Source organism: Camponotus vicinus, unplaced genomic scaffold (assembly GCF_025532165.1).
Source record: "Camponotus vicinus isolate PSW18456_S1 unplaced genomic scaffold, iyCamVici1.0 SCAF_1, whole genome shotgun sequence".
NCBI lineage: Eukaryota > Metazoa > Arthropoda > Insecta > Hymenoptera > Formicidae > Camponotus > Camponotus vicinus.
Window position 1 is genome coordinate 17846496 of NW_028141945.1, and position 25938 is coordinate 17872433.

General features: G+C 39.3%; 2 protein-coding genes across 12 annotated transcripts in view; one reads left to right on the forward strand and one right to left on the reverse strand.

Annotated features, from left to right (window-relative positions):
• Nucleotides 1-24264, forward strand: part of LOC145959213 (neurotrimin) — a 402237-nt gene extending 377973 nt beyond the window's left edge. For 7 of the 8 annotated variants that reach the window (XM_083077841.1, XM_083077848.1, XM_083077844.1 and 4 more), the window contains 2 exons: nucleotides 10118-10286; nucleotides 11422-24264. In XM_083077841.1, the coding sequence (XP_082933967.1) occupies nucleotides 10118-10286; nucleotides 11422-11513 (261 nt within the window). In that variant the 3' untranslated portion in view covers nucleotides 11514-24264. The remainder of the gene's footprint in view (nucleotides 1-10117; nucleotides 10287-11421) is intronic. The other variant, XM_083077847.1, reaches the window with a different exon arrangement.
• LOC145959214 (uncharacterized) overlaps nucleotides 1-25938 on the reverse strand; it is a 94334-nt gene that overhangs the window by 38606 nt on the left and 29790 nt on the right. The window lies entirely within an intron of this gene.

Genomic DNA, 25938 nt, shown 5'->3' on the forward strand with positions numbered 1-25938 from the left:
TCAGGTTCTGGACCATAAATGAGTCGAGAGGGAATCCCAAATCCTAAATCTACGCGATATTATTCCATCCTACAGTCGCGTCTCCATCCTCTCTCGCGCGCAAAGCTGACCGTCATCGTGGAAAATATCGAAATGCGTTGTACGATTAGCTTGGGTCCAGATTTATCAGAGTCGAATGTTGGCTCCGCCGTATTATAATTAATTCAACGATCGTGCCACCCTGAACGGAATATCTCCCGTTACGTGATTGCGGAGGAAGTACTTTGTAGTGACTGTTTCGTCTTATCGAGAGGCGAATCGAATGTTAAACTCGAGAGCGTTTTTCATGTTAGCGAATCGGGACAAATGTTTGTCCTCGAAGTAGCTTGAATCCTCTTAAATATTATCGCATGTATTCACGAAGGATTACGCGTGGATTTCAGTGGAAGCTCGTTCATCTCAAGTAGTAGCTTCGGATCGTCCTCTTTAAATATTTCGTCAGCGCTGCCGATAAAGTGCCTCGGTAAAGAGATCGCATAGGTTCCCATAGGATCGATTAGAAGGCCGAGCAAAATAACCGTGTTACGATCCGGTAATCGTGATCTTGCGCGATCCATAATAATGATTCATGCGCGTTCGCGAAAGACGGCACGATGGCCCCTGGACGTGATAAACCCCCTGGTCGCTACGAGCGATAAGGGAGCGCGAGGAACAATCATCCCCCGCCCTTCTTCCTCTCCAGAAATCGTCCCGGGGGAACCGACCGAAATTCCCCTTCCGATAATAAGGTCGCCCTCTCCTTCCTCTCTTTCTCCTTCCGGATCGATCCATCGCGCGCGAAACATTTTCCGGCCGCAAGGAATCCACCGGAACCACCCGGGCGCGTTTGCTTTCACGCTCCAATACACCTTATCCCTTTGATTTTGATTGAATTTCGTGCCGGCGTCTGTTGCGGCGACCGCATCCCAGACGCCGCGTCGCTTATCGATGCGCTACGAACGATACGACACCTCTAAAAAGATAGCGTCTTTACCTCTCTCTTTTTTAGAAATTTGTGTCTTAAAAATGCACGGGTGATATTTCGATATACAGGATGTTTCTTAATAAGTATGAAAAATTTTTTGAAGATGATTCTTTGTCGAAAATTAAGGGAGGTTTTTCATATAAACGTATACTCCTGCATCCCTCCCTGTGGAGTTGCACTCCTCCAAAAATAGGGGTAAAAATTAGGTTTTTATTTTTTTTCTCAAATTTGGAACAAGTTGAAGAAATGAAATTAGGTGGTTATTTTTTACTAGTAAGGTTATTTATTAATACTTTTTTCAGCCTCCCGTATTGTTATAAGGGGATGAGACTAGCAACCCCTATTCAATTTTTTATTAAAACTTTTTAATGTTTATATGAAAAACCTCCTTTAATTTTCGACAAAGAATCATCTTCTATTTTTCGCATTTATTAAAAAACATCCTGTATATTGACATTACGCTCCAAAAATCACCGGAAAAAATTCTGCTCCGAAAATTCTCAAGGAAAATAAAAAAGAAATAAATGTGTGGTTTCAAATTTAATTTTCGTGACATGTATGATTCCCGATCAGTATTAAAAAAAACAGTTGGATATTAATTATTTGTCATATCAGGCCAATTAATCAAATCAAATTTCGATCTAATCTCATTTCTCTCTGTTTCGCTTCTCGAATCAATCCAAATCAATCAATTCATTTCAAAGAAATCTCCCTTATTGAAAGATGATTAAATGTATTCCATCTTATTTATATGTCAATCATGGGGAGATTGCTAAAAGGAGAAAAAGGAATTTGGCACGGATTGCGTGACAGAAAGAAAAGCACATTTCGCACAAATTCAAACGATTGTGTCGAAAGTGACAGACGTATCGGAAAAAATCTGCACGCGAACAAATCGTAATTATAATTTTGGACCGATTACGGATCGTTATGTACCTCAGATTTTATTCGTAATTGTCCAAATAAAACGCGCTTTTTGAAACGTTGCATTGATTTCGCGTATCCCTCTCGTCATTTCCCTTTGGCCTGCAAATAAAACTGCCATTGCTGCCGTTGACGGAGAGATCTGAGATTTCTCGATCCTGCCTAAATAGAGCGGTATAAGATGTCAGAGACAAACAGTACCGGATTTATGTACCGTCTATAAGTCCCAAGCTCATTTTCTGCGATGAACGCACTTTTCATCCTCATGTATAAACACATTTCCAAACCGAGTGTGATCTTTATTTCGTTGATTCTCGTATACGAAATGAGAGAGCGTCCCTCGGCGTGGGTGTGTCGACCGGACACGTGCGACGCGGCCGCTTTTATTTACGGCTGTTTGCATGTGTCGGCTACAATTCCGTGTCGAGTGTCGGCAAAAAAAAGCTAGTAACAGATCGTCGAGAGTGCCGCTCATGTTACGCTTACATGCGTGACACGCGCGAACGCAAAATTTTTCTCTCGCAAAATGGACTATGATTCGAGCGAAAAACGAGCGACGATGAATCGCAGGCGAGTACTTAAAGAGAGCAGTGCGTATGATATAGATACAACAAAAATGTATCAATCATCGTTAACAAGCAGTGAATTAATTAGCGAAAAAGCGATAGATCAAACAGCACTTATTATTGATGAATTGGCGATTATTCAGATAAACATTTTCCCGTCTCATGTCTATACGAGAGAAAATAAAAATTTCTACCATCACAATGAAAAATTTGATATTTTCTTCCATATATTTTTTTCCTCGTTAAGGATAATATCCGTCGACAGGCATTAATTATGCGAGAACGCGATTACACGGCTTCTAAATATTCTCTGCGGAAAATCGATTGACTACTCCAGCTGGGAGATAACAAACTTATTATTTCAATAACGAGCGTGCAACGTATTAAGCATAAAATTTGAATAAATGGAAGAATAATACGGTAAAAAAGTGATCCATTTACGATGGTTTTCCATCATGTGTTGTTCCTCTAAATCTTTGTTCGACTATGAGATGTGTATGTTATTCGACATCATTACATCACGACATATAATATCGTTGCTCGCACAATATGAGGAAATATAAAAACGAGAGATCACGATGAGACAATCAATAATTAACGGACCGCTATTTCTCTGGGCATAAAACGAATACTTAAATAGAAGATTTCGTCCCGAGAGTGCTTCGCAGAAGTAACGCGTGCAATTTTCCAGCGTCGTAAGGAAACCTAAAGTGAAATTAGGAAAGGTGGGATGAGCTCTGAGTGTGTTGCGACATAAATACCGATTCATTATAATTTTCCGAGGTACAAGCAAACGTAGTCGCGCGCACAAAAGCATACCTGGGGGGCGACAAAAATTACCGTTATGCGATATAGAGACTCGTTGCTGTTTTAACGAGTATCAAACGATACGATACACGACAATCCAAATTGCATTTGGATTATTCGGGGACTTTTTCGAGGGTCGATCATAATGCAACCCGCGGTATTTTGCGGTGATATTGAATATTCCACGTGTCAGATGACGACATAATGATATTATATCGTAGAATATGTATTTGTGAAAAATGTGTCGATTGCGTCACATTTTTCGAAAACACTTCACATTTGCCGTACTCATTTGGTCTGCAGCGCAAAACAACAAAATCCCAAAATAACAACCGATTTCAACGTAATAACCGGCAACTTTATTCTATTCTCGACGAGAAGGAAACGCGAAGTGCAGCGAGCGAAAGCACGTGTGAAAAATTCATCCGAGAAAACCACGGATTGAAGGTTGGATTTATCAAAGCAAACGAAATGGCAAACGGGGGAACGCAAAAGGCGAGAATATAAGTAGAATGTCGCAAACAGAAATGTCAGTGCGAGAAATAAATGTCCGGTTATTAAAGTTAATTTCATCTCTTTTATTATCAGGAGTTTAAAATGTTCGAGGAGGCAAAATTATGCATATCGCGTATTTACGTGGGATGAATACAGAATTATAGAATAACTAAGAATTATGCAAAACGTGTTAAATCTAGTTAGATAAATTCGTGAAGAATTGGTGGAGAACGTAGCACTGTACTTTTTTTTAGACCAATTAAAAAAGGACGATAATACGCGATATATGCAGTTTCATTTCATATACTCAACTGCGAATGACACAATGCTGTACTGTAAATTCGTTTAATCCATTCGTATTTTATATTCCCTCGAAAGGATATATAGGGTGTTCCTAAATTCGCGATAAATATTTTAATGACAAATTCTTTGTAACATTTTAAGACGAAAATTCTAATACGAAAATGTCGAGGCTTTTAATAGCTTTTCCAAATGGGAAAAGTTTAAAGATCACGATTTTTAGTGAAATTCTTGAATATTTTCACAATAATTTCACCAATATCAAAAGCACTCGATTCATGGAAGCATTTTTATTATTAGCCATTTTGCCACCGCTGAGAGTGCGAAAGTCTAGCCCTGTCATTTGTGACCTTTAAACTTTTTCCATTTGAAAACTACTACAGCCTTGACATTTTCGTATTAGAATTTTCGTCTTAAAATGGTACAAAGAATTTGTCATTAAAATATTTATCGCGAATTTAGGAACACTCTGTATATACAGGGTGTTTCATTTTAATCCGACCAGTCGAATATCTCGAAAACCAAGCCCGGGAGAGAAAAATATTTCGGACAAAAGTTGTTTGGTTTCGAGGGGGCCATAAGATGGTGACAATGATTTGACCTTGAACAGTCATTTGAAGGTCACGTGAAGATCACTTCAATTTTTTTAAATGGAACACCCTATATATTTTTACACATTCTTGTAGCTTATCTCGAGAGCTTTCCAAAACACTATAATTAAGTACCTTTTCGTTAAGTACTTTTTGAATTATGAGGCTTGAAATAATTTCTTAATTCTACATAAACCGTAAAATATCTAGTAAAATATTCATTTTTCGATTATCTTACCTTAACATTTTTATGTACAAAATAATGAGAGGAATCAATTGGTGTAAAGAAAACACATAATTGTTTTGAAGAAAAAATATGTAATTTGCAATAACTATGTGTTTTCTTTACACCAATTGATTCCTCTCATTATTTTGTACGTAAAAGTATTAAGGTAAGATAATCGAAAAATGAATATTTTACTAGATATTTTACGGTTTATGTAGAATTAAGAAATTATTTCTAGTCTCATACCTCGAAAAGTGCTCGATGAAGAAATACTTTATTATAGTGTTTTGGAAAGCTCTCGAGATGAGCTACAAGAATATATAAAAATATATAGGGTGTTCCATTTAAAAAAATTGAAGTGACCTTCACGTGACCTTCAAATGACTCTTCAAGGTCAAACCAATGATACCATCTTATGGCCCCCTCGAAACCAAACAACTTTTGTCTGAAATATTTTTCTCTCCCGGGCTTGGTTTTCGAGATATTCGACTGGTCGGATTAAAATGAAACACCCTGTATATACACACATATATAAGTGTGTGTGTGTGTGTGTGTATAAAGTTAAATTAATATAATTCGCATATACACACACAATGTATCAATTATTGATGAAATTAATAAATTAATATTTCGCGCAAATTTATTAAAAACTCATGCGTTGCGCAATATGCGGCAGCGATTATAACATGACTAGTGCATTCAACCGCTTTGTTAATAATTTCGATACGTTTTCAGTAATCACGCAGCGAATAATCTACGTTATTCTCGACACAAAGCAATTGACTTTGTCTGCATTTTGCAATTTTCAACTATATAATGTACAAGAATGGCAATGGTGGGTGATGCGAGAGAATCATTTTACAATCAACGCCGAATTAATACGACAAATTTGATAAACGATGAGAGAGGAGAGGGTGAGAGGGACGAGTAAGAAGGTAAAACTATAGATGGTATGGTATGTACAATGCCAGAGATGCAGAGGGGAGCCGTTATCTAGAAATGCGCGAACGAAGGCTGATAAGACAAAAGTACTAACCCGTAAAGGAAAGGAAGGGCGGGGAAGCCATTTCGACGTACCATTGAGTCTGAGGCGCTCCATCTCGACCGACAATCCCGCGGGATACCGATTTCCGGTAAGAGCGTGTAATGAGGTTGACGAGGCCGTCCTCTGCCTCTCTTCTCGCCTCGTCGTCCAAACTTTTGCACGCGTCAAAACTTAGGGAAATTACGAGTTCTGTGAAACGCACTGCAAAATTATTCGAGTCGTTGAGCTGCGCTCTTTGATCAAATAAAGATATATTTTTGCATATAAAATTCCTTGAATAATTAAATAAGAAAATTCGCGGCTCAATTTATTACTGATGAGGATTGGACCAGCAGTAATTTTGCCATCTCTGTCATTTTCATCTATTCTTTTTCGATAGTTAAAAGCGTATTATTAATTCCAATGTGTATTATTAATGATTTAAAATATGTAAAATATGAGTCTCTCTCTCTCTCTCATCAGAGAGGGAGAAAGAGAGAATTATAATAAATTTTGTAATCGACAGAACGAAAACTGTAAATATGTTTAAATGTAACATCCATTTATTTCAGATCGATTTAGTCGCCAAAGTTAATCGGTGAGTAATTGGTCGCTGTTTTAATTCAATCGTCAATGCAGAGTCAGCACTTTATACGATTAATGAACTGAAAATTGGATATTATTTATCTATCTTGATGATCGAGTAGAATTGGATAAAAATCGATTCGATTCAAAACACATCATCGCTCGTTCGAGTAATTATAGAAATGTCATTTATCGTATAAATCCGCGCATATATCGCGTAAAAAGCGATACTATATTAAACATTTTGATATAAGATTATATATATATTGCAAAATATTCAAGAGAACGATCATTCGCTCGATCAATATTGAAGACGCGATCGTTTATCGTTCACGTGCGCGTTAAAGAGAACGCGCGAAGAAACTTACCACGGATCGTAAAAGTTTAAGGAATTCTCAAGACGTAAGTTTACGTTACGCAGTTTCAGAGGTACAACTCGAGCCGGCGTTGCTTAATTTTATGCTCGTGTATATGAACTGCCGGAAGAACGACCACACCCTTCGAAAACTCGCTAATTTGCGAGTTGTAGCGGGTTATAAAAAGTCGACGAGAATCCAGCTTCACATACAATTATATCGGCGTAAGAAAGTTCAGTTTTCATAGGCGGCAGAAATGTACACAGAAAAAGAAAGTGTCAAATAAAAACTTATATACTTAAACTAACGCGTTCATTGTTTCGTACATACGCAACAATTTATAATCTTCTTAGAAGAATTTAATAATTTTAAATTTCAACGATATTATAGTCTTATTTTAATATTGTAATTGTCACCTCAAGAATATATAATTATTTAATTCTACTTTAAGAAAATTATAATCTTTGATTTAAAAATGTTATTTTCTATCCAACATTGTTTCTTTTTCATTCAAGAAAATTAAATCTTAAATCATAAGAATATATTTTTCTCGATTGAACTATATAAAATGACTTCATTCAAGTAAGCAATTATTCAAGCAATTATATTTTTCTTTAATTAACGCAATATAATCTCACTTTAAGATTTCCATGTTAAAACTAAATATATTTTCAAAACAAGAATGTTCTTTCTTTGTGCACAGAAAAAAAATAAATGTCAAATCAAAACTTATATACTTAAACTAACGCGTTCATTGTTTCGTACATACGCAACAATTCATAATCTTCTTAGAAGAATTTAATAATTTTAAATTTCAACGATATTATAGTCTTATTTTAATATTGTAATTATCACCTCAAGAATATATAATTATTTAATTCTACTTTAAGAAAATTATAATCTTTGATTTAAAAATGTTATTTTCTATCCAACATTGTTTCTTTTCCATTCAAGAAAATTAAATCTTAAATCATAAGAATATATTTTTCTTGATTGAACTATATAAAATGGCTTCATTCAAGTAAGCAATTATTCAAGCAATTATATTTTTCTTTAATTAACGCAATATAATCTCACTTCAAGATTTCCATGTTAAAACTAAATATATTTTTAAAACAAGAATATCCTTTTTTTCTGTGTATGTACAGCTGCCACTAAGGGAGCATAGACGTATGCATGTGTCTGTGCATCCGGCGCATTATTACATGGGTCCGACCCGATTAATAATGGATTTTGGAAACGAAAGTTCGCGTATTATCTAGAGTTAGGCGTGCTTTAGATAACGGAACGGAAGGAAGGTAGCCGCGGCGCTTATCAAACTCGACGACAGCGCTAACTTTCCTCCCCCGGTTCGATTAATCGCACGCTTTGAGAACACGATGGGAATAAACAACTCGGCGACCGATATTCTATTCTTATTCCCGGGGATTCGATGCGCGCGACAGTCCGGAAAGATTAAATTCCCTCCCGAGCATAGCTTATACTTAATCGAAAGAAACTTCAAAGAAATCTCTTGTCCCGTTCCGTCTTTCTTTTCTCAGCGCGAGACAATTACACTTTGCATACAATTACTTCGAATTGCCCTTTTGCGAGAAGGAACTTGAGCGCGCAATATAATATAATACTTTAATAGCGTATTGTGGAGATAAAATAAAGCGAGAAAAATCTGAAAATCTTAAAAAGCCCTTAATGTGAATATCAATAATACATGACAGATCGTACATGTAAATGCAATTGCAAGTCTAAGTGCGCGAATTTGACGCATTTTAGGCTTTTTAGGTAAAAGTTCCTAAAATTGAAATTAGATAGAATCGCGAGAAAAACATACTTTAGCAAAACTCTTGAATTTTACATTAACTATGGAGGCGAGTGCGGCTTGTACGAAAATATAGCATGCAAAAGAAATTGAATTAATAATAAAACATTTATCCTTGCTGAGATGATCGTGGAAGAGCACGACGCTCGAATTTCTTAACGTCGAAACACAGAAGTGAATATCCAACAACGTGTTGTTGGGGATGCTCTACAATTCTCACTCCCTTAAGAAGGCTTACGTGCCTCTCTCAGACGGAAGCGAGCGTAAAGTTCCGGTTCCGTGGATTATTTATTTAAATCCTTCTCGGCTCTTGCCGAGACTTTCTTCGCCCTCTCTCTCTCTCTCTCTCTCTCTCTCTCTCTCTCTCTCTCTCTCTCTCTCTCTCTCTCTCTCTCTCTCTCTTCCCTTTCCCTTTTCTCTCTCTCTCTCTTTCTCTCCTTCTCTCCCTTTATTCCTTTCAACTCGCGTGTTCCAAATGTTGGACTCTACCAACCTCGCGTCAAAGCGACACTCGTGACGAGCGTCGTTGAGTGGAACAGACATAGGATAAACACGACGTTCGTCGGAGTCTTGCAACGAGTACACTACTAGCGTTTAGATGTCGCGCCCAATTTTCCATTGCAAATTCGCAGGTTTAAATAACACGTAAAATATTGTGAAACTGTTGGATTATTTTCGCCCGCGAGGAAGATTTATTTTTTCATATTATATATATAAACAATACAATATTTGATTTATAACAATGAAATATGTTCAGGTTTAATTTTTCTATAGAGAGATATTGCTTCAAAATATTTTCCTCAATTTTTCAATATTTCCTATGGAAGAATCCGAGAGATATTGCTGCGCAGTATACACTCCAATAACTCAAATTAAAAACTATACAACGACACGCAATATTGCGTAGAAAACACACACACACACACACATACGCACACGTACATTTACAAAATTCTTACGCACTTGTCGCGAAAAATCGTCCGGAGTAACATTTATCTTGGAGAATATCATCGAGGCATAAGTCGCTGGCGAAGTAATTTGCATCGAACATCGGGACGCAAACCCTTCCTTCCCCCTCGCGTCATCGAGAAAAGAGAGCCATTCCAGTATCGTTTACAATCTTTGATCCGATCGTGGATCGTGTAAAACGCGTCAGGAGAAAATTCCCGCTAAAAAGGAGAGAAGAAACGTCGTATTTTTTTTTCTAACCCTCGTACTTTACCTTCCGCGAGCGAAAAGGGAATCCTTCGACGGCTTATCTCCGTCCGCGTCCTCATCGTCTCAATACCCATCGGGACCAGTCCAATAAAAAAGTGTATCCGCCGCTGGTTAGCCGATTTCTCACTCGTCCCCTTCCTTTTGCAGCTTCACGTTCGACCCGAGAGATATCCGCGTCTCAAGGCGATCGCTCGATCTCTGTTCCAGATAATCAGCTATGACTCGAACAGAGGCGGAGTCTCCGTGGTCACAGAGAAGGGTGACAGCACGACGAGTTTCCTCCTGGTGCAAGAGGCGAAGCCGTCGGACTCGGGACGGTACACTTGTAACCCCAGTAATGCTCAACCGAAATCGATCACCGTACACGTACTCAACGGTGAGTGATCGAAGATGCGAGGACGATTTCTTGCGAGGAAAACGATCAGGAGAGACATTAAGAACGTATATCTTAAAAACGTGTCAGAAATGTCTGGGCAAGAAATTTCGAACAAACTTTTGCGGGATCCCGCACAAATCTACTTACTTTTTCACTTAGAAATTGTAATTAATTTATTTGAGGGGTAAACCGCTGAGGGCATTGCGGTGTACAGATTTGGCATTACTTGGGCATTATTAGGTTTTATTGAAGTATTAATGCGTATTATAGACGTTATTAAAGTATTATTAAGTCTTCCAAATAATAATTTTAAAACATAAACTTAAATTTAAAGGCAATAAGAGCTAAACGCGGATGGTAGTGCGTAAGTTCAACGAGAAATAAGTTTTCGTTGAAACTTATTTGTGTGCACAGGGCACAAATTTTCTTGGTACGATACCAAGCAAATTTAGATAATTCTCAATTCGAGAATTTATTTAATTATTATCCCTCTTTCCCCCCTGTAATGTTGTAGGCGAGAAAAATATCAGGGCAATTTGTGCCCTGTGCACACAAATAAGTTTCAACGAAAACTTATTTCTCGTTGAACTTACGCACTACCATTCGCGTTTAGCTCTTATTGCCTTTAAATTTAAGTTTATGTTTTAATACACAGAGCCTAATTTCTTATAGTTAATAATTTTAAATTTATTAAAATTTAAATTATTAAATTTTAAAAATTTAGCAGTAATGCCCAGGAATTGGGCATTAGTAGGCATTAGTGTACATAATTTTGATCAGCGGTTTACCCCTCGAATTTATTGCTCCGTCAATTTTTCTTTCGCTGATCCATAGTCTAAAAATTTTTAATTTTCATTGTTAGATAATTATAATCGTTGTAATTTAAACTATAATCGTTCATCCAGAGTTGACAAATTCTCTTTTTCGGAAGAGATCGCGCGTCTCGCAAAACCGCGTTAATTATGCGGACGGGAAAATAATTAGCCAAATTGTAGTCGACGCGTTTCATTCCATTATCAGTCGGAAAGTACAATGGTGGGGAAAGGAGGGAACGGGAAGAAGGGAAACCGTGCGGATGGGAAAACGCCAGGCGTCGCGGCTCTTCAGAAAATTTAAGTGTTGCCCTCTGTTTCAGGAGAGTATCCCGCGGCAATGCAGCACGGCGGTCAGGCCAAACAACCGAGGCTGTACTCTCTTCTGCTCTGCCTGTGTCTGCTACTTTACTAATTGCTCCATTTCATCGCGCATTTTCGAAGGAAGAAGTCGGAGAGCACTTTAGAGCGAATGAGAATGAGTGCGTGTGCGTACGTGTGTGTAGGTAGAAATGTGTATGTGTGTGTGTAAGAGAAGAAGAAAGAGAGAAAGAGAGAGAGAGGGAGAGAGAGAGGTATTTTCGTCACACGGGTGGCGCGAAAATTGCCCAAGTGTCATGGATGCTGGCGAGATGGGACGGTGCGACGAGGCGCATCCGACGAGGATGCTTTTGACTGTGCACCGGAACGATGACTCTTTCGCAACGGCGCGCCATTTCTCGATGCGACAACGACAACGCGCCCGGAAGGAAGGGTGCAGCCAAGCAGTGCGATGACGCTTTTAACGGTGGCTTCGCACAGGCCACGCGGCCATCCGGGATCGCGAATAAACGTGCTACGATAATAATACGTGTAAAAGAGCGCGCGCACAAATGCATCATGATTATGAAAACGTAACACAGGCGTAGTCGGTACCAGGTTGGGCTACTTATTTGCGCGAGCGAGCTCATATAGTTTGACGTTATACAAGAGAAAAGGCGAGTACGTTTATTCGACGGATAAGTCGTAGCTCAACGTCGATGAAATTGCACAAAGGGCAGTTAAAATTCGCAAACGAGAGAATACGATGTCCCCGGGGTGTCGCGCAGAAATCACGGACGTTTTCAGTTTTCATTTAAATATTCTGAATAATCGCGCCTTAAATGAGAATTTTCTCCAAGTCCTCGCTTCGGAACATGACTTCCCCGATTCATTTGCATTTCATCGAACATCTTTGAATTCCGAATCGTTCGCGATTCAAAAAGACTCTCGAAACAATCGGCTCTCCTCTCTCCAAATGCGATGGCAAATACCTCCGACTCGAGGAAAAAGTGAGTCTTCCGGGGGCGAGGACGCATGGCAGAGGTGACAGAAGATCGACCGCGGGTTCAGATGCGTCGCGAGTGCTTGGCTTCCTCCGCGATTAATTCGAACAGGCTTGAAGATTGCGAGTCTACCGATTCACTTTCCGGATACATCGAGAAGAGAAGAACAAATGCGTTGCCACGCAACCGCGGTTTTGACGCGATACACGCTTCGGAATCCGCGCAACTGGGCGACCATCAACGACCGACAACGACTGTACCGATGTATACCGCTATATATTCTTCCCCGACCGCATACACACAAGAGCCTTTTGTGCGATCCTCGCAATTCTCATGTTTCAAAATTGACGCCGCCGCACTTCCGGCGACCAACGAGCGGCAAAATCTCGAGTCTCTATCGTCGTGATCGGCGGCTATTGCGGAAGCGATTATCGCGCAATCGAATCGTACGCCTCTCGACACTTTCTCCTATTGTTTCTTTTACGTTTCGCCCAGCACGTTCTCCTTTCTCGTATCAATCGGGTATAAAATCAACACGATTCTAGGTCGAAATCGCTAATCTAAGTAGCGTGATCTTTATTTCATTATTCTAGATTTATATATCGATTATAAGCAATCGTGCTTCTTCACACTCAAGACAGTTGGCGTTTATGTAAAACGGTGAAATTAGCTGATACGAAACAATAGTGGGATATTGTGAAATTCAACAGCAATTAACTTTTCTGTACCGACAGTTGTCGTCAAAAGATGCAGAGACAAAGACTCGCGCGGTGTATATGATGGATATTTGCATTAAATCCAATCTCGCGTTATCTCTGATGCGTTGTGAAAATTCGAGGAGGAATGGAATTTTTTACATTGCAAAACAAGCGAATATTTATGCGCGGGAGTTGCCTAAAGGAATCTTCTTCGACAAATTTTTTAATATTAATAGAATTACACAATCCAGAGCAATATTTCTAAAGCAATGTAAAATTCATTGTTCGCGCGAGATGTTAAGAGACGTTTGACTGATACCTCTCTTATAAAGCAAATTAAATTTCGTAAACGCACGAGAGAGACTTCTTTCTGTATCGGAATTAATAAAAATATCCTAAAAGTAGCACACGTGAAGTGTCAAAGGGATGAAAATAACACTACAACACGGAATTTAAATAAAACCCTATTAATTCAAATATGCCCAACCTTTCTCTGTATAATATTCCATAGTTTACGCCAGTTTCTATGACACGTACGTAGTTGGACAATGTCGGAGAAAAAATGCGGGATCGTAGAAAAAAGGAGAAAAAGGATGGAATTTATTCTCCTCTTCCGAGGAGATTTCCATGGAGAAGGGGAGGGTAATTAAGAAGGATCGACCATGCGTGCAATTTGTGCAATTAGCAGACGCAGGCGCAAGCGCAAGTGTGGTGAAGACGGCGCAACGAAATCGATCAAGCTCGTGCGAGGAAGGCGCGAGACGCATCCGGTTCAATTAGCCCTCGCAATTTGCTCTTTTCAAGCAACCGCCCATTCGTCTTGGCCGGGCAGTCGTATCGGCAACTTCAAATATAATATCGAATTTTGCGCAACACCCACCCTCGGCGCGATTCATAATTCTTGTTCGCACCGTTCCTGTCCCATTCGTTTCTTATATTACAACGTACTTTGTCATTCTTTAGCGAAACACGCTCTACGGAAGTTTTTGCTTATTTTATTATATTTTCTTCGGAGAGGAGATTCTCCTCTCTCGTTTCTAAATTATTCTTAAATATTGAGGAAAGAAATTTGCATGATTTTTCACTCGTATTTACATATATCTTTATTTATGTTTGAGATTGATAAAAGTATAGTTTGATAAATCGTGCTAAAATCGACATATTCTATGAATTTATCCCCGCGTCTCATTGAAATGCATAATGTTTTAAAGATGATCCTGTCGAAAAGAAAAAGGTTTGATTTTTCAAAAATTTATGCAACTCTCCTTCGATTCTATCAATCTTTACGTTGGAAATGAAGGGAGGATTTAAATATCTCGTCTCTCGTGATTGAGTTAAACGCGTGCGTAAAAAGGTAGCTATTATAGTCGATTCGGTAACCGGTTTAAAACACATTTAGGAACTTCTTGCCATGGACGGCGCATAATTCAGTATGACCGCGTTCCCGCCACCCCGTCGACGATGTTGCGCTCTCGTAACGATTAATAAAACTCGGGGCTGTCGCAAACGCGAATAGCGGAATAAAAGCAGACGGAAAATATGAATAATGAATGAAAAAGGGGGGAAACACGTGCCGGCCGAAAGCGCGTGCGCGAGCGCGAGCGCGAGGAACGGGCGACATCCACGGCGGAAGGAGGATGGAAGAATTAAAAAAAAAGTGCCCAGCTACCCCAGTAATACAGTGGCTCGACTACGCGTAAGAACATGCCTCTTGTCATCATCATTCTCCTCCTCATCGTCGTTGACCGGATAATCAAGCTCCTGTCTTTCTGGCCCGCTCCCTCCTTATTTCCCGGACAAAAAGAGCGACCTCCGGCCGGAGGTAGACGTTTAGTGGACCTTTCCTCCCGTTCGCGGCTGGTCGCCTCTCCATTCTTTCCCCCGACCGAGGAAAATCGGATGGTTCCGGAAAAAAGTGCGGTCATGGAACGAGAGATACGGGAAAAGAGAGACAAGGAGAGAAAAGGGGAGGGAGAAAGAGAGAGGAGGGTCGATGCTCACCGATCTGCCTTCATTTATCAGGTTAAACGCGAGGTACACCACATAATGTCGTCGACGAGGTTCTCCAAGCGGATGTACGCCCTCGCTTCTTCTCTCATTCATGCTGTCACGCGTACACGCACGCACGTACTAATTCGCTCTACATCTCGTGTGAGCATTGAATTAACGCGTGGTCGATCGCATCAGTCGATCGACCGATTAATTCGATGTTTCATACGACGGAAATTATATCGCAGATAGTATCCAGAAAGAGAGAGAGAACTGACGTGTATTACGCTTATTCAAGATGCGAAACTGCGAAGGAAAGATAAAGCTGTGCAGCTTGAGGTCTTTTTTTTAATCTTTTGCAACAGCAGAACTAAACAAAAAGTGTTACAGAGTGTCTCGTTCTGACTAATAGTACATTTTTCATCTAAAACAACTTTATTTTATCGCCCAAGTTTTAACATATCTATAGAATTATTATAAATTCATAACATTAAGAAATCTATACCGTCGAAGACAACAAAAGTCACTATAATAGCTCTCGTGTCAGAATGAAAAGAGTTAAGGACTCTTATCAGAGTTTTCCTCGCGAAAGAATCTTGATTTATATACAATGTGATTATGAGACATTGTAATAATTCAAGATCGCTAGCCGGTTGCACTTCCGTTGCAGGACGTCATATTCTTGGATACATTTTCAACCGTGAAGAGGATAATACCCCACATCTATGTTCAAAAGATATTCACAGGACATCTTGAAGATGTCCAATCGCCCAAAGATGTCTTCTGGATACCTTCTGGACGTCTTTTGGATATGTATGCTATGTGGGACTGTGTCGAGAGAGGAAAGGAGGAGGGAAAGGAAGAGGAAAGGCGAGGAAGGGAAGGAGAAGGACTCGAAAGTGAACAGGGCGCTGCGCAATATTCAGGGAGTCGCGTGCAACGCGCGCCTATCGTCGTTCCTTGGTATTTCCATCCACTTTTATTCTTTACTATAATAGCATCCGACATGGAGAATGCCGGATTCGTGACCGGCAAACGAGACTCTCTATGTGCTTCGCGCTCGGTCAGACGGACGTGCTCGTTTTTCCCTCCCCGTTTCGCTTTTCCCGCAGCGCAGCTCTCTCTCCGCGTACGTGCAGCTGGCTTTAATTAAAAATGAGCGGCATTTTTTCTCATATTACGTCAACGAGCTTATCCCGTACCCGGACTAAACGTTATTGTTTCTCATTTCTGACTGTTATTTCGCCCGTCTTCACGGATTATTGAGCCGCGCAATTTCTAGTAGTCGAACGACGTGAACGAAATAATTGTAAACGGCATCGGAAAATGCGAGCAGCTGTACACGATTATAATCAAACTTGAATGAACAGTGAAAAATTTTTTCATTTTAATATTCTGTTTTAATTAGAATCTTTTTCACGCAGTTATTGAGTAATATTGAAGAATTAGAAATATATTCTCTTTATTTTTTTTTGGCGCAAGCAGAGGATAAAGCGTGAATTAGTGTCTTGCAGTCTACATTGCGAGCATAATAATAAAACGCATCTCGTCGAATGAATACGATAAGTACAAAGGAACGGAATCGCTAACTTAATTTGCTGCTGAAGTCGGTTTACGTTACATTTATGTTAAATACTTGTGGAGCATCTCGGCCGACAACTGCCTCTCCGAAGAGCGCGCCGCTCATTAAGCGCGCAAAACTAAACGTCGGTAAAACTTCTGGTTCCGGTTACAAGATTGTTACCGCCGCGAATTAGAGTCGCGTTACAAAGCCGAAAGCTCATTCGTTCTCTCAGGAACATTGTCCGAGAACGATAGCCGAAGCCGAGGAAACCTGAAGAGTCGTTCATCCAGAAAGACGTGGGGAGGAGGGAAGATACAGCCTCCTCTTTTTTTCATATCACAAGCTTTCGAGTCAATTAGGAAAGGCAGCTGCTCCTCCATCGCGATCAGAGTAATTCAATGCAATAGCATTTTCCTTTCACGAGAGGAAAAATATCAAAGGACACGCGCGCGTGTTTCGGCTCGGGAAAATGTATGCGTTAGCTTTTCCAACAGATCCAGAGATAAAAGCTGATATATTTACTACCGTCGAGTTCTCCTGCGACGGCGCGAAATATCCGCAGGTGGACCCCGCGAGTTATTTTTCTCCTCCTCTTTATTTTTTTTAATTCGTTTTTTTAAACGTTTCGCTTTTACCCGCTCTTGCGCGGCCGGATGAATCTCTGTCCGCTTAGAAGTTTATAGGGTTTGTAAAGTAAAACTTTATACGGTTTTTATAGCAGCGCCAGGACGAAACGGGAATGCCAAAGCGGATCCGCGAGCACGTACACGAGAGAGCGTGCATGTCCTACCTATCCTACCTGCCTACCTATCTATCGGTCAAAATGCAATTTCGCGCGTCGAAAAAGTCGCGAGTAGCCCCGGTGAATTTTTACACAGCCGGTCGCGCACAGTCGACGTGCTCGTGCGCTTGGTTTTAATTTACAAGCTAAATAGCTGAATCAAAAAGCGGATTGAATCGCACGCGGGGTGCATTAGTATTCAGCGACAAGCGCGCGCTGTGGATTCCGCGCTGCTGCGAGGCCTGCATTAATACCGAGAGAGGGTGTTGAGCGCCGAAGCGGACTCGGAGTGCACGCGAGGCGGACGAACGGGAGGAAAGAGAGCGCGAGGACGCCGGGGAAAAAAGGGAAATCGAGTAATCGTGTAACAGCTAACATGGAGAGGCGCGATAGACGCACTCGGAGAACGGGCGGTTGCCGTTTTTCATTCAGATAGCGGGGGATACTCAAATAAAAGAAGCGCGCGCGTGCCGCGATTTCGTTATTTCGCCTCCTCGCCCTCCCTCAGCATCGGCGGTGCATACTCGACTATACACGAAGACGAAGGAGACTCTTCCAGTCACGAGTCGATATTCGCGAGCAGCCTGATTATGTGTTTCCCGAAACCGATTGTCGAGTGAAAACTAGTGAAAAAGGGTAAAACAGACGAAACACCATCATTATAGATCCTATTGCTCCTATACAAATGCGATTATTTGTATTTTCTTACTTTGGTATCTTTTCGATTGTTTTCTTTTGATTCAAGAATAGCAACATTTTTCGCGCAACATTAAAATTACAGAATTGATTAATACGAGGGAAAAAGTCAGATAATGTCAGACAATATGTATGTCTTTTTCGTCCAATAATTCGCAAATGCAACTGCTTTATTTCTATACATTTTTATCTCTTTATTTTTTATCAAACTCTCGATTCAGCGTAATATGTATATAGCATACATTCGTTTACGATTAGCACCGATTTGATTTCGCCGATATCCTGATAGCGCAAATTAAAGATATCAAAAGTAATATTTGACGCGTAACGATTGTTGCACCGAATATCACAATACATCATTTAATCATATCCATCAGAGTACTCTTGTTTCCGGTCATTGTCGTCACAATAGAATCGATTGACTGACCTCTTTTCATTCGGTTGAGCTTTGTCAATTTTTCACGTACGCAAGTTTCCAATAACTATGCTCGGACGTGCATATTTTTTGATTCGAAAATCTGACCGGTGAAATAAAAAAGGAAGAAAAATAAACAGAAAAACGAAAAAAAAGGGGCGCGATAAGCCACTTTCGTTTGATGCGGCGCGATACGCGCACACGGGAGGTTCTATACGTGACAATTTATAAAAAGTCGGTGCATTGTGTGGGCGAGATGTGACATATGACGACGGCGACGACGACGATTCGTGTCGCTTCGAAAGTGCGCGAAAAATTAAGGATGTTTTCTTCATGTTTTTTTAAATCCGTATCCTCCTCCCCTGTCAGCGATCTCGAAAACGAGGACACTTTCTTAAGATCATTTCGTTAAGACTGAATTTCAATTATTAATCACGATCAAATATAGCGAGAGGCATTTATCTTTTACATAATCGATTTCACGCGCAATATAAGATCGTTAAATCTTGTAATTGGCGAGAATAACCAAAGATAATGATTCCACGTGAAAAATAAATTCTAAAATAAAATTTTTTTATAAAGAAATTTGTTTCGAGAAAAATTGGCTTTAAAATTTGGAGAATTAATAACAGATTTACGCTTTTTTAAACTTAAATGAACTCTAATGACTTTGCATCATATATATCTAATGACTTTGCATCATATATATTTGAATTCGTTTCGACAGTGAATTAATAAAATAAAATACATTTTATTTATTAAAAAAATGTAAAATATTTTACGTTATTGAAAAAAAGTGCATAAAAACATTCATATAAATTTTATTTTTTTATAGAAGAGCGTATATTTTTATACATATTTTAATGCCTCTTTAATAGCTTTAGATATATTTAGTATCTTTTTACATACAATTTAATATCTAAAAAAATTAGAATATATATGTAAAATTTTCGAGAGATAAATTCGATGATATACAAGATCATCAAAATCAAAGATTATTATTTAAATTTAAAAAAGGCATAATATTAATTCTGCAGTGTCTATTTGCTTGAATAATTTTTTACGAATATTATTCTATATAACTTTTTTTCATGTAGAATCATTACCTTCTCAATTGTATCATTATTTATAAGATATTCAAGAAAGGATCACATGTCGATCATAAAGTTTGAAATCTCTCGATTTCACTGAAAATATCCGACTTTGATCGAATGGAACACGCACGAAGAGACAAAACGCGGATATTCTGCGTAGCACTTGTCGCGCATTCCTAATGGACGGTTCGTAATAACAGAATTGATGGCGAATAATCGAACGGTTATCGTTTAATGATATTCAGTTCTCTACAATATTCGCGTAATAATTATGCGCACGTGAAGCAGTGAAAACCGAACGCAACGCAGTCTCTCAGCCTAATTTCAATAATTGAATCGACGACGTCGAGCATTGATATACAGACAATCTGCACTTCAGCGCATTATATCTCGTATGAATGGAATTTGTTGGAGTACGAGCGAGGGCACGATTTCGATAACTTTGGCGACACGATTTAATAAATATTTTTAGCTGTTTGATTAGTTGTAAAATACAATATGAAAAGTCCTAGAGTGCGATTTAGCTTTTCCAATCAAAAATAAATGATAGACTGAAGGGAAAGAATTCTCACCCCAAAAAATCTATAAAAAAATCGAATTTAATCTTTATTAAATAATTCTTCCAATTATATATAATATAAATAAAATAAAAATAATATTATAAATTTAGTTAATTTTGACTTTGACTTCTTACAATATTGTCTCATTTTTATTAATAATTTAAAGAGAAACAGTCGCAGGAACGACTTTTTCGTAATGTTTAACTTTCAGAAAACATTCTCATATTGTTTTACCAAAGTTATAAAAATTCTCTGAAGAAATTTCTCTGAGTGAGATAAATATGAAACGTGGCATTATATCAGGTATAGGCGCGAAACAGATCTTCTTCGTCGGGATCGCTCTCATTGGCTAACGTTTACGATCGATTGACGATGCAAACTACTTCTCTCGTATGTAAATATGTACTTAAAAAGAAGGCTCAGTTAAAAGAAGGTTTAGTTGTTTAGTTGGTCTCGACAATACACGATGATCACGACATTACCGTTACCACGATTCATTTTATACGATACGTCTGTACATGTTTGCCTGCGCGTGTGTGTACGACCTTGACTAACTGCACCGTGACGGTGAACGCGATGTTAGAATCAAGGTAAGTAGCGTCGAAATTTACCGCGTCGCATTTAGACATCATAAACGAGCTCGAGCGAAAACGTCGCAAATACATAACGTAAAACACCCGCCGGTAGTTCATTAAATCGAGCGATAATGCTTCAACGTATTGCTGCCGACACACTCCATCATGTCACGGTAATACATGCAACTTATTGTCATTGTAATTATTGCCTAGTTCAGTGTGAAGAAGAATTTCTTGTTCTCCAAGTCGACGACTGAGCATACGCCCCGAATTTATATTATTATGTGTGCGTGAAAGACATCCTTCGTATAAACAGCGGATCTAGAAAACCTATCGAGGACGCTGAGATCGTCAAGATAAAAAAAAAAAAAGATTTTCAGACCTTTATTATAATTATCGTTTACACATTTTGTACTTTATGATCTTTGTCAGGTGTGGTGTGTGGAATTAAAATGTGAGAAAAAATGAATCTTGGAGAGAAAGAGAGAGAGACTCTGAATCTGGCAGTGTAAATGACAGTGTGCCTGCGCTAATTACGTTCGTAAATCTCACGCGAGACCGCCGCGAAGATGGCCACGCGCCAAATCGGACAGTTTTAACGTAATCTTAAAATATTCCGTGTCCCTCCCCCCATCCGCGGAGGCGCACCAGCGTACATACGTCATGTACGAGCAGTGATGACTTTTCCGATATTCGATTTGCCGCTCGATCCACGTGAACACTTCTCATTAACCTTTCACCGTCGAACGTGAACGTGTGGGAGTGAATTGTCCTTTTTTTTTAATGATCGCGGCGTTGTCGCGCGATAATTGCGACACTTCCGCTTTCCGCTTTTTTTCTCTCTTTCTGTCTTCTTCCTACATCCTCGTGCGTATCTGTCCGCGGAAATCGCATATCCCGCAGACGAATCCGCATATCCCGCCCCGGGATACGTCCAAGGATCCCCCTACGAACGCGTGCAACGCATCTGCAATACTCGAGGATTCGCTTCCTCCAAGCGACCACTTCCGATACAATCGTTACCGTTTCGAATATCGAGTCGACAAACTTTTCTGTTGACATTCGTGTCTGCGTGAAATGTCTTCGAGGCATCCTCGCGATCGAAGAGCGAAAGTTGTATATCAGCTGCATACTAGCCGAAATCGATGCAATCCGAGTTACGACGGGGAGAGATTTCAAATTCCTCACAGATTTTTCAAAGATATTAAATATAGTATTAAGCTGCTAAATTAAGTAACTTAAAACATTAATAAACGGTTAATTTCTCTGGCACAATAAAATTTGTAATACTTTTCGTCGTAACTCAAGGATCACTTCTGACGCTTAGAGTCGAGACTCTCTTGACTTCCGCGTTTCGATTCCGCGAATACAAACAAAAGATGTATGTGGCTCGCCTTATAGAGGAAGGAATCAATCGGCAATCCTGAGTTGTCGAATAAATTAACAGTGAAAAGTACCGTAAATATCGCGCGAGAGACTGATTCCTTCCTGAATAATGCACGCCACATCCTCGCGTAACAATATTCCGATATGCTAACGTTGAAGATATCAACAATCACGTGCGACTAATTCATTCAACTTCATACTCACTCGCATACATATACATATACACACCCACACGTATACACATACACATACATACACACATGCATTGTAAATATGTCAATATCAGAGACAAGATCTTCCGGCCAGGATGCCGCGTCCAAGCGTGATCGATTCGGTCCGACCGAGAGAAGCTTCGTCTGTACTTATCGATCTCTCTCGCGAAAAGGAGACAGAATCTCGAAGTTATAGCTGTGAATATGTAAGTAAGCGGAAAAAACGTGGTGTACGTGAAAGCGCGGTTTGTCTCGCATCGGGGGAAACCGATCGGAAGTGTCGGAGTGGCGAGGAAACTTTAAGGCTTTCTCTTTCCCAAATCGGCTTTCGGTGGTAAAAGACAGAGGCGAGAGGGAGACGGAAGGAGAAGAGAAAATCACAGAAGCTCGTAGTAGAGAAGAGAAAGTATGAAAAGGGGGATAAAAGGAAGTCGAATCAAAGCGAACCCACTCGCTGATGTGAGGAGAGGCGCGCACGAATGGAACTATTCGTGCAAAAGTTTGAAAATATAAAAAAAAAGAACTTTCGCAGATTCGACGTTCGCAATCTCAACCGCACGAAGATTCTCTCCCGTCAAGGTCGTCCTCCCACGTCTTTCGGTGAACCCCGAGTGCGAGGGAATAATATCGAGAAGATCGGGCCATCGGCCGATATGGCGCGATCAGTAGCGCGAAGAAATGCGGTACGATTCGATTTGCGATCCGATCTGATAGAACGGTAGAGAGAGAATCTCTCGACTTACTTACTTGGTTACGCGGATTTGAATTTTAGATGCGATCGTTCGCGTCCGTTAATTATAGAGAAGCGTGATCGGATTACGGATTTATAAAATTAGTAATTGACTCTCGAGTGATGAAACGGATCTGATAAAGTGCCGATAATTATAGCCTCAATAAGGAATATTGTCACACATACAATACAAAGAACGAGGTTTCACGAGTTTAAAAGAAGTAAATCTATGAAAATATTTTTCGTAACAATTTTTTTATTTTCTTTAAATGAATATTTAATGAATAATCTAATAAATGTACACATGCTAATGTCGTGCAAAATTATCTCGGCATTAGATTGATAGACACAAGGAGAAATTATTCAATTGTCAACTGCAAGAGATAATTTCACTTATTTTTTATTACAAAGTATATAGTCGAGATGGAGAGTAAATTCGAAAGCGAGAAGCTCCGAAACATAAGATGTTTCTTCAGCAATTTCTTATGCTCTCTCGAGCTCCTCCTATGTACGAGCTATGGTGAGCGACTGTTCATGACGTTATGTGCTCTAAACCTTGTCGCGCCAAATCATCGGATCGCGCATCGACGTACCGTCAGTTCCGTTCGTTGGACGCGTTACTTAATAAATGGCCGTGTAAATATTATATCGGATTATACTTCGATCATCTCTTTCATTCGTGCGAGAGTAAGTAGCTAAAATTTATGCCGAATAAGGAGACAGAGTGATAAGATATGTCGCGACAATGATGTTAAATAAAAAAACAGGTGCCGTTTATACACCTGCATACGTATACACTCACGCGTACATAAATAAGGGATAAAACATACGAGCAAATTGCGAAAAGTAGGCGAAATTGCGCGTATGAGGTATTCGCTTCGCGCGCGAGTCCCTTCCTTAACTAATGCGCGGGTGAGTGAGACATACAACTAAAAAAGAACGAGATCACCCTCGCATCCATCGGTCGACTTTACGTTTCCTCGCGAGACGTCGCGTTGCACGCGACGGTGTGTAATGAGTTTCTATCCGTTTTACATTCCTAACTCGTTGTGTGTTACGTTCACACCACGTACCATTTATAGATAGGCTAATATACCTAATAAGTGTTTCGTCTAGCCTACGATGTATATTGTACCTATAATCAGAAATAAATTATCGACAGTATAAATCGTGCTGGTAATTTTTCCAATGACATTGCAGTTACGCCATCTCCTCTGCCAAACAACCCAAGTGCCATTTTCCTCGCAATGTAAGTATTCTTTAATATTCTAAAGAACTAACCGCGAATCGACGACAATATAAATTAATTTTCTATCTTATTATTAGCGATAGAAAATAAATATAAAATTGACATCAACGAAAAATTGGATATATTTTTTGCAATTTATATTATTATATTATTGACGGAGAAAGCTTGTTAAAATAAGCTTCATGACGGATGCGATGTTAAAAAGTAAAATTAGAGATGCATAAAGTAGCGGATTCGCGTTTGACTTTCAATTGAAATGTCAAGTAGGTATACGTTTAAAATCGCTCGCCATAAACGGCTGAAGATCCGGTTGTTAACGAAAAGGTAATAATTATACAATAATCGCTAAAATCTTTGCGAAAAAACAGCAAACATGATACGATAAGAGACACAAAATCCTGTCAAAATTTACCCGATAATTATAGCTTAATTAAAATCGATGATACGAGGTCCCCCTTATACAGGGTGACCCATTTTAACTTAGGCAGCCAAATAACTCGAAAAATAAGCAAGATAGAGAAAAATGTTTTAGACAAAAGTTGTATGGTTTCGAGGGGGCCATAAGATGGTATCATTGGTTTGACCTTGAAGAGTCATTTGAAGGTCACGTGAAGGTCACTTCAATTTTTTTAAATGGAACATCCTATATATTTTTGTACATTCTTGTAGCTCATCTCGAGAGCTTTCCAAAACACTATAATTAAGTACATTTTCGTTAAGTACTTTTTGAGTTATGAGGCTTGAAATAATTTCTTAATTTTACATAAACCGTAAAATATCTTGTAAAATATTCATTTTTCGATTACCTTACCTTAATAGTTTTATGTACAAAATAATGAGAGGAATCAATTGGTGTAAAGAAAACACATAGTTGTTTCGAAGAAAAAATATGTAATTTGCAATTAACAATTCCATATTTTTTCTTAAAAACAACTATGTGTTTTCTTTACACCAATTGATTCCTCTCATTATTTTGTACATAAAAGTATTAAGGTAAGATAATCGAAAAATGAATATTTTACAAGATATTTTACGGTTTATGTAAAATTAAGAAATTATTTCAAGCATCATAACTCAAAAAGTACTTAACGGAAAGGTACTTAATTATAGTGTTTTGGAAAGCTCTCGAAATAAGCTACAAGAATGTACAAAAATATATAGGGTATTCCATTTAAAAAAATTGAAGTGACCTTCACGTGACCTTCAAATGACTCTTCAAGGTCAAACCAATGATACCATCTTATGGCACCCTCGAAACCATACAACTTTTGTCTAAAACATTTTTCTCTATCTTGCTTATTTTTCGAGTTATTTGGCTGCCTAAGTTAAAATGGGTCACCCTGTATAATCGCCGTCTCGTGCATACACGTATTCGAGGCGCGATGTAGAGAAGGACACCAATGAAGGATAAACGTTGGGCACGCAAGACGCGAATTTGCATGGACGATGTATTATCTCTACACGTGTAATGTGACATCCCCATCGCGCCGATTATCGAAGGGAGAGCCCGCTCGCAATTAGACCGCCTGCGGTTTAACCCCGGCTTGATCTCTGGACGATTACCTGCTCCTACTCGCTGTGGAGCCT